The sequence below is a fragment of the Temnothorax americanus genome, unplaced genomic scaffold, assembly GCF_048541705.1.
Source record: "Temnothorax americanus isolate GAGA-0224 unplaced genomic scaffold, ASM4854170v1 Scaffold31, whole genome shotgun sequence".
Lineage (NCBI taxonomy): Eukaryota > Metazoa > Arthropoda > Insecta > Hymenoptera > Formicidae > Temnothorax > Temnothorax americanus.
In genome coordinates, this window is record NW_027509453.1 from 92,266 (window position 1) to 102,905 (window position 10,640).

Below are 10,640 nucleotides of genomic sequence, written 5' to 3' on the forward strand. Positions count from 1 at the left end.
ATATTAAAATATATATACGCGTATACATACATACATATATATATATATATATATATATATATATATAAGTATTATTTGGAAACGCATCAATGATTTATTAGACATTTTTTTCTGGTACAAAAATATAATTAGAAAAATATTGATACAAATATTAATAAAAATTGACAAAGTTTACTAGGCTCTAATAGAATTTGCGGATCCGCGCAACAAAATGTTATACTATGATAATATTATACACAAAACGTAGTAGATAATAGTTATTCGTTACTATTATCTTATTCGATTCCTAATTTTACAAGTGAAGTATCGTGCAATATACACGAATTATCGTATCGTGTTTATAATTCATTTTAAAGTCGTATATAATATAACCACTTGATAATGCATCGTATTAAAATATTAACTACTATTAACCCGAGAACCATTGTTTCTCTATAAAAATCATTCGAAGAAAATTTTGCCATTTGTATGAGTGTTTTACAATAAATTTAACTTTATTTCTATTATAAAAATCGAGAATTTTAGATAAACAATACTCAAGAAACAAATTTTTTTCTTGATAATATGGCAAAATATATTTTCAAAACTCTAAACGCGCGCTGTTTCATATAAATTTCATATAATACAATATTTATGTGATTTCATATAATGCAATAATCATGTGATACAAAAATTGAAATAAATTATGTCGCGTATAAAATTAGATCCACAGTGCAGACACTTACCATTTCGTAAGACAACAGTTCAATTTCACTAACAATTGTATAGTTTTACGATCTTACGGCATTTCTATCAATATTTCATCATTGATTCTGGACTCTGCTTTCCGTTTTTTGTTCCTCGATCGTCTAATCTGCGTCGAGTTCATATTCCGAAATCTCGCAAGAGTCCCAACGGTATAGCTATGATGGTGAAGTTACAGACGGTGCTTCCTCTTCCGGGATGCCTACGTAAATTGGATCACCCAAGCGGACCATTCCGTTTAGTCCTCGCAGTCCAAGATGAATTCCCATAACTGGACTGTCGCCAACTGAGGGTCGAATGTGCAGATCGGTTATCTGTCTGTAACTGTGCAAAACAGATTTCTCATCATTAGCAAAACGAAACACTAGACATTTTGTGCAAGATATTTTGTGTGTGCTATACATTTTTACCGTTATATTTATGTTGCAATGTTTAACGATATCTTACATATTATTTTACACACAACTATATATATTTTTTTAATATACATTTGTACCTTTTCAAAGTCTTCAAAGGCTCCGTTTTGGCATGTTTCGTGCCGGTTTCTGGATCTATCGTAGTGAAGATACATCTTGTACAGGGTCTAACGTTTCTCATAATCACGTTCCCAATCTTTACCCAATCCCATTTATCTTCTTCGTAAGCAGTGGCACCCTTGACCACGAAATTCATGCGAAATTGCTGCGGCGTGACTGGTTCGTCCAGTCGGCTATTAAGATCTGCTACTGAAGCTGCGTTGATCAGACTGTAGCTTGTTTCATCTGGATAAGCTCCCTAATGAGACATTTTTTACAGTTTTTATTTGGCTAACTAAATAAAAACTAAGATTAACCAAATAAAATAATTGTAAATAAATTAATAATCGTAATGAAATAGTTCTCTATAATTAAATCAAGATAAATATATATTTATATAATCATATATATTAATATATTTATAATCATATATAATTATAATCATATTTTTATGTATTATGACTCTCCTCCTTATGCTATATTAAATGACGTTATATAACGATTTTCCTCCTTTGCACCAATCAACGTGATAGATTTATTATATCGAGATGTTATTTGTCATTGCAATATAGTAATGTCAGTGACAGATGCACGACGCAAGAAAACCAAGTTAGTCAACTTCGTTAAAGCGATCATTCCGTTAGAAACGTCTGTGAGAAACGATTGCAATAGCTAAAAGATTGTTAAGACATTCAAAAATATAAATAGTGAAACGTGTACAAATAAAGAAAATAATCATATTGAATATAATCGTACATCTTATTGTTACAAAAGAATACTTACCATGTCTACTGGCTGTTCTAAAGGAAAGACGTTATGATTTCTCTGTCTCACTTGTCTCACCGGTCGCTCTAATGGATAATAGACTAGCCTAAGACCGGTATCTTCCTGGAGAAGATAGCGTGACAGCCATCGGGCAACTTCCTCACCACAATCACGCGCCGGTACCGCTTGACCCCACACAGCGACTCGGAAACCTTTGCCGCGGAGTTGCGCAAGATCCACCGACACCAACATCATGCCTGGAGCGCGAAGCGTAAGCACAGAACCGGAAATACTAGGTGATACCTTCAACATTGCAGGAAGACTATGGATGAGAGATTCCCTAGTTAGGAATTAGCAACTATTAACTTGATTTTTAATTGAACAAGTAAAATATGTAACAATGAAAGGAAAACACGGCTGAGTGATCGTGTTTAGAGCGCGTATCGATCAGTTGCTTCGATCTACGTTCGGTAGAACATATATCTAAATTCTCAATAACTTCTCTCTCTCTCTCTCTCTCTTTCTCTCTCTCTCTCTCTCTCTCTCTCTCTTTCTCTTTATTAATTTATCTTTTGTCTATCTCAAAGTATCGTGATTTATATAACATATTGTAACTTTATAACGCAATATACAATAATTTAAAGTACAATGAGTTGAATGAGTATAATAATGTGAATATTAGATAATATAAAAATTTAAAATAATTAGTTATATCTACATAAAATAATTGAAAATAATTACTCTATATTCTCTCTTTTTTATAGAATTAGAGGAAATTAATTCCGCAGCTTCTTACATTGACCATTTTGGGTAGCTGCCTGCCAGTGAGAAACCGGCCCTCGAGATCGATGACGAGCAATGTCCGATCTCTCAACCAACCGGACTTCAATCCCAACGTCGTGCATTCCATCTCTGTCATACGAACTGGGCCGAGTGATTTGACCGGGTACACGACCATATCGCTGAGTTCTCCGACTTTTCGCCACTTCGACGGTGGTTGAGGCTTTTGTTTTCTGTTCCACCACCACCAGATGAAGAAGACCGCCGTGCCGACGCCCACGGCGGCAGTTGTGACGTATGTAAGTCGCGTTCTGTCTGAGAACATATAAAAAATAAAATACAAATTACCATGTTATAATTATACAAAAAATTAAAAAAAAGTCTGATTTTAAAAATTATAAAAATTTTTTTTTTATATCCTATTACTTACATCAATTTGTAATTGTTCGGATTAACAGTTTCGTAATAAAGAAGCGGTTCTGTAATATTGTCCGAGAGATCACTTGATTTACTTCTCAAGCGAAATGTTCGATGAACGTGATCGATCACTTAAAAAGTCGTACTCTTTCTTTTCCCGTAACAAAAATTAGGTCCGCGCTGCATAACCGGTTTTATGAGTTCCGGAAACGGTTCATAAAATGGGCATTAAACGAGGTCATCTGGTCATTTACCGTAATGACGATTAAATTGCGATGTGTACTTACTCGTTAAAAGAATGTGGAAGATGACGAAAGTAATTTTAATTGCAAAACATATACGAGTTCCGATGCGCGCGCGTGCGATATCGTAGGACGAAAAATTGGGCTCTGTATTAAAAAAAAAGAGAATATGGGCGCGTCTTTATATATTTTAAGACGCGAGATATATGAGATGCGATATACATTTATTGTTTCACGCTCTTTTTGTGCAGTAAGTACATATTCCCCGTAATGTAAATGATATGCATACGTGCGAGATCGGTTAACGCGTACGCGATACAATTAAGTGCAACGACGCGCAACGAGCCGCATATAATGCAGAGTTCGTAGAATATTCTTTCTGTGAAGTTTCCAATATCTCTTCACCTAACAGCATAAACTCTTTTGTTAAGAGTAACATCCATTTTCAGTTATAGGTAAGTGACTGCTCGGGGAGACCCGTCAATTTACGTGCTAAATAACTTGCTAATTAACACTCTGCATGCAAATCACGTTGGTTCACTGTTTCTTTGGTCGCGCTGCGCTTTAAATGGTATCAAAATATTGCATATATTATAAATTGCAATGGGCAATTTACGCGATGCAAAATTATAATATAAATTCCTGGAAAAAAAATTATATATAACTATACATAAACATATAAAATTATGTATAATTGTATATAAATATGTATATTCTTTTATATAATTTAATATAATTATATATAAGAGTAAGGGGGAGACCGGGGCTAAGCCGACAACGGGGCAAACTTGACACTATAGGCTTTTTGCCAATTTAAATCTATTGTAGAAACTTGCCTTTCATACTATAAATGCGTTTTTATGTGCCAGTATTATCAATGGAATTTGGTAACATTCTGAGTTATAGTGTAATTTTTAACGCGACATAAGCGTTTTTGATAGTAAAAAGTAATATAATTTTTCTGATCTCTCGAAAATGTCTACTCTTTCATCGAGCTTTACTCTTGCGAATCTACCGGTAAGTGATTTTGATGGGAAATTCGATGCTTTATATAGGAATTCGATAATAATTTTTGCATATTTTTAAAATTTTTATATTTTTGGAGTAACAAAAGTAAAAAACGACGTTCGGGGCAAAGTCGACAGAGGCAAAGTCGACACGCTGTTTTATTGGTTCCCAATAATAAACGATGATTGTAATGCAGCATATGGCCCATGACAAATGTGTGCGCACGTGTAATCGCGAAATTACTTGCATAAATTGTTTTTTAAACATGAGTTTAAATGAAAATAATTGAATGTTCAACAATTTTTGTTCTCATTATTTCCAATGATTGTTTTACTTAATTCCAAGTTTTTGCACTTTCTAAATACACGATAAACAAATGTATATTTAGTTCCAGACAATAAAAAATAAGTTCCAGATCAAATTGTGTCGATCAGGCAAAATGTCGAGTTTACCCCGGCATTTTTCAATTTGAAAATTTGTCTTCGCGTCACTTTTCCTTTCCTGGCGGCAAAACAAAGCAACGTACAGCCAAAACTTCCTGAATCAATTTTGTACCTGAAAAAAAACTCTTTAAATATATACCATTAAAAAAATTTGCCTAAAAATTTTAATTAAATATTAAAAATTGCCTTTGAAAAAATAGTGTCGGCTTAGCCCCGGTCTTCCCTATATTTTAATATATTTATGTATATTTATATATAAGCATAAATAATTTTGTATAAATCAGAAAATTTTAAAATATATATTTGTATATTATTAATAAATATATATTAAAATATATAATTATATAAAATATATATTTTTCTATATAATTATATATAAAATTATATCTGATTCCTCACGTAAAATTATAAATAATTTTATATAATTATATATATTTATATATTTTTATATAGAAATGAATATAGAATTTATATAATTTTAAATTTTATATAATTTTATATAATTTTATCTGTCAAAGATATAGAAATAATTTTGAAGTTGAAAAATAAAAAAACGCATGTCAAATTATCATATTAATATACGAGGAAAATGTTCACATGCCGTCAAATTTTCTAAGGAGTGAAAATATATGTAGAGCGTCTCAAACCTATACATTTCTTTATCTTTATCGTATCGATAAAAAAAAGATTTCAGAACTCAATATGTCTTCCAAAACAAGCAATAATCGCTTTCAAATTATAAATAGCATGTCACTTCTGTAAAGCAGATAGACGATTAAAAAATGCTGAGTAACGATAACCGACTCTAAAAAAATTCAGATTGTTCATGTGAGCAACTAGCTGGGTAAGAGAAGAACGATATCTTTATTCTTGTTGATATATGCTATGTATTAATTTAACTACTACAATTTCCTGAAAATTGAGAGAAACGCTTGATAACGGAAAGATACGGTAAGAGGTGAATGACAGCATCTGCTGTCGTCCGAGTAACGCGGTCTTCATACGAATGACACGCATGTGGATTCGTCACGAAATGGCCTTCTCGAAGAACGAATAAGAAGCAACAAAGTATGAATAAAAACAACTTATCTTCGTTTCAGGCTATCCATAATTTTGTTTTGCAAATTAACGTATGTATTTTTTCAAGGTGCGTCGCTGGCAAAATATTTTATCGCACGACATGTGTTTATAAAGTTAAATTTTTATTCCCGACTGCTGCAAAGGTTGATAAGAAACAGGAGTAGCATTCATAATACCGTGGTCGAATCGATTGTTACTTTAGTTCTCGGCAACTATACAATACAATTTAAATAATTTTTACAATATAACATTTATTAATTTTAAACATTTGTTAACTTACAATATAATTTGATATCAACTTTCACTCATAAATTTTTGACTATAAATAAAACGACAATCGTGTATTATTCGAGCTCTCTATTCGGGAACACTTTCTCTTCTGTAAAAAGGGGGATTCCCCTATTGTGGGCTTCTATGTAGGGGGAGATCGCGAACCCTTCTCGGAATCAATACCGCAAGAAACGTAGCTGTCCCTTTAACATTCAAGCATAATTTGATCACTTCGTCTCGACTTAAAAAGATTAAATTAAATTAAATTTACGAATTGTTGATAATCATTTGTTTGAATGAGATTAGAGCATATCGAAATTACGTAATCATAATAATTAATTGATAATAATGTTTCTATTACAACAATTGATAAATAATACTCGATAATTGACAGTCAAACAAAATATATTATAGTTTTTATTATAATTGGTAACAGTAAATTGCACGTTCCAATAATATATTTAATGGCAAAGTACAGCTATCGATCGTAAGAGGAATAAGACTGGTAGAAACGGAATATGTCTGTCTTTCATAGTAAATGTGCCGTGCGAAACGTCGGATTCCATGTAGTCATTCCCCGAGTTATAATACTTTTCCACTCTTACGCCTTTCTGGAATGTTAGCTGTATATTTATACTGATTTTACTAATTGTGTATATATATATGAGTGTGTATATATATGTGAGTATATATATATATCTCATCGGTAACGTGTGTAAAAACATATTTCTTATCTTACGTTACAAATTATTATAATTTAAATTTCTAAACTATATTTCAAAATATATGATATAAAACAAAATATCATAAAATATGAAAATATTTTCTACGTTATAATTCCATGCAATGCATTATATAGTTAATTAATTTTACTAACTAAAAAATTTTACCGACTGCATCATGAGATATGTCGAAAAATTTGAGAGTATTCTTTAAGATAAAGATATTATATACAAATCTTGGAATTTCTCTCTTCGCTCTCTTCTCCGTTTTTGACCTTGATTTACTTGGAGCAATTTATCATTATCAATTTACATAATAAGCAACATCACAAGCGTCACAAGTTCTAAAGTTCCTTATCTTATTCTGTGTTCCATCCACTTTTCTCTCTCTCTCTCTCTCTCTCTCTCTCTCTCTCTCTCTTTGTCTCTCCCTCATTTATTACATTACTAGTTTTATAATTTATTATATCATCTATTACATATTTGAATTTTTCACTAACATCTTTTTACATATTATCCTTGATAATATATAATATAATTCATACTATTAATAATCATTTCATCAATCTGAAATATATAAATATAAATATAAATCATATATAAATCAAAATATTCCTGTATTTAAAAAAATGGCCTTTTCAGCGTTTGTCTGGATTTTTATCCTTGCACTTCCATCTGCATCCGCTTCATATCAGTCTTCATTTTTGTTTTCTATAATTTCTTATCATATTTTCTTTCACTCTTTATCAGTCTTAGTACATTGGCCGGTTCTCAATTTCGACTCATTCAACCGGTGCTTATTCCTCTCGAAACAAAGATCGACCGAAGAGAAATCTTATATCAGTCGCGAAGTACTTTTCACAAATAAAAACATATGATTGCGGCAATTATTGCGAACGACACTAAACGTAAATTAAAATAAATATTTACCCATGGTCACCGCCAAGATGGACAACAAAGTCACGATAAGCCGAAGCGACTACTCCTGCAGAGTGCAGACGATCGCGGCCTCAGGAACGATCCTCAGCAAGAATTTTCACCGATTCCTTGGGGAACCGTCCGGGGACCGTTCCCGAGGGATCGACCGACGAACCTCGTCTCCTCGCAGTCTTTGCGGCACTGAATCGAGCTTCACCGGTTTCACGTGCACATCACGACCATCTCCTTTCCAGTAACGTTGACACCGTTATCTATTCGTGTTACGTTCTGCTATCTCCTTCCACCATTATAGTCACACAGCCAGTGTAGTCGCCGGCGCGCGGCGCGTCGACATACGCGAAGCAGAGGGTATCAATGTGGTCTGCGGAGAGCGCGGAGACTATGGCGGAAACCGTCGTCCAGAGAGTCAAGAATTAGAACGCGGCTTTCTATAGGCGTGGATCCGTGGGTGGCACATGCGCCGGCCCGCTACGGCCGGTGTTGCTCCGGTCCGGTCCGGGTTGGAATAGGAAGACCCTTGAATAGGAATAGAAAGATACCACTTGGATTTTATTTTTTAAAAGTAGTTGCACAACAATTATTTTTCAAAGCAATGTACATATTCTCTTTGCAATTGGCGCAATTTAATTTAAATTTAAGATTTCACATCTGTCTTTGAAATACATGACACTTGAGTTGAGTTAAGTACTTAACATAAAAAATTTGTTTTTATTTTTTAATTATTCACGAAATTAGCAATAACAACAAATTAGATTTGTATTGAATTAGCAAATTAGTAATTAGTTACAAAAAATTATTATTTATATAAAAATTAATAATATTTAAGTAAAAATGAATTACATGTAGATTACTTAAAGAATTGGTGATTTGTCAGAGAAAAATTTCTAGTTCGTGAAAGTTAGTATTTAGGTGAAAAAATGAATTAATTTCGAATAAGATATACAAGCCGTTTTTGGTCTAAGCTTATGTCTTAGGCAGCTCAATATTAATTTTTTCGTATTATGTATTATTAATAATACATATATATATTCCAACTTTTTACTGCGCGTCGATCACGCAGCCGGACTTGAAACACAGTTATCGTTGGAACATTAAAATTGCTTCCCTCCCCACAATTATCGGCGCGATTTAATTATTTAAAAACAGTAAAGAATTTATTGCGAAAAATATTACTTCAGCCAGGATTCGAAACTGGAACTTCCCTCATTCTGTGAAGGGTGTCGTACCAATTCGACCACTGAAGCATGTGGTAATAGTTATCGCAATAATCGATTAATAATAGTTTGAAACGTCTTTCTCACGCGACGTGAAATAAATAATAAGAGAAAACAAGACCGCTATATGATACATAATCGAATAAGATCGGCGCGCAGTAAAAAGTTGGAATATATAGATATGTATTATTAATAATACGTATATATACGGAAAAATTAATATTGAGCTGCCTAAGATCTAAGCTTAGACCAAAAACGGTTTGTATCTTATTCAATTGTGTATCATAGCGGTCTTGTTGTCTCTTATTATTTATTTAGTGGAAAATAATTATTAATTTTTTCAATAATAAATAAATAGTTTCAAGTAAATTACTTATATTTTAAAAATTATTATATAATTGATTTTGAATATAAATAATTTAATTATTGCAGTTAAATGTGGTTTAAAAAAGTTAATTATGAAGGAGAGGTGCTTCCTCACCGATTTGGCTAAAATTTCACAATTTTGTGTATTTTGTGCGTAAAACATAAATCTATAAGTTAAAATTGTTGCTCTGAATTAAGTACTAAAATTGATGGTTGCGTGGTTAGAATGTCTTTCATACCGATATGATGTAGACGCACATGATCATGCGTAGTGACGTAAATGTGCATGAAATTACAGTAATAATACAGTATAACGGCAAGCTGTCCTATAATAGTCTGGCGCTTTACTTTAATTATGTGCTATTATTTAACTTTGTATTTATTATACTTTGTATTTATATAGACTTTTCAATATACCAATTATTTTCTGCTTTAAAAAAAGCATAAACTCTATTTCTATTATCTTTTAAAAATGCTTTTCTTAAAACAGAAAATAATTGGTATATTGAAAAGTCTATATAAATACAAAGTCAAATAATAGCACACAATTAAAGGCGCCAGACTACTATATGAGAAGTTGCTGTTATACTGCACGCATCGAAAAATGTATTTACGCAATTTTACGAGATATTTCATATTTTATATTAAAAGTATCATGATAAAATTTAAAATACCTCAAGAAGTCCTTAATGAAAGAGAGCTTCATTATAGTGTTTTGAAAACGTCTTGACAAGGGCTGCAAGAAAACATGGATCACATTGACCTGGCCTTGAAAAAATCGCTCAAAGTCAATTCCATATTTTTATCATCTGTCCCCCTTAATATCCTACAACTATTATCTACAACTTTTTCCATATCTAAGCTGTTTCTAAGATCCAGGGGGCTGGGTCAGACTTTAGAGATATTCTGTATAATATATAACTATAATTATATTTCAAATATATAATTATTTCTATATTGTGTTTTTTTTTCTATTTAGAAAGTGCTCTGTTGTGTAAACCAGCGGAATATCGAAAAGAAGTTGAGCAAGCCATTAAAACTTGGCTGAGATGATACAATTTAACAAATGTAATGTCGTCAGCATGTGAAACTCGACGTTTCTCGTCCTTGTATCGAACGTATTATTTCTCTATGT

The 10,640-nt window shown here is 32.2% G+C and overlaps 1 protein-coding gene across 2 annotated transcripts; it reads right to left on the minus strand.

The window, feature by feature from the left end:
- Positions 1 to 188: 188 nt before the first annotated feature.
- On the minus strand, positions 189 to 8,602 carry LOC143900990 (mitochondrial amidoxime reducing component 2-like). Of its 2 annotated transcripts, XM_077412837.1 has the most exons (5): positions 7,917 to 8,602; positions 2,821 to 3,119; positions 2,043 to 2,327; positions 1,241 to 1,518; positions 189 to 1,068 (listed from the first exon to the last, which is right to left on the minus strand). In XM_077412837.1, the coding sequence occupies exons 1-5, from the start codon at positions 7,918 to 7,920 to the stop codon at positions 903 to 905; spliced, it is 1,032 nt and encodes a 343-aa protein (XP_077268963.1). In that variant the 5' UTR covers positions 7,921 to 8,602; the 3' UTR covers positions 189 to 902. The 2 variants fall into 2 exon arrangements, with proteins under 2 accessions (XP_077268963.1, XP_077268961.1); XM_077412835.1 differs by lacking the exon at positions 7,917 to 8,602 and having other exon boundaries at positions 2,821 to 3,129.
- Between the last annotated feature and the right edge of the window lie 2,038 nt (positions 8,603 to 10,640).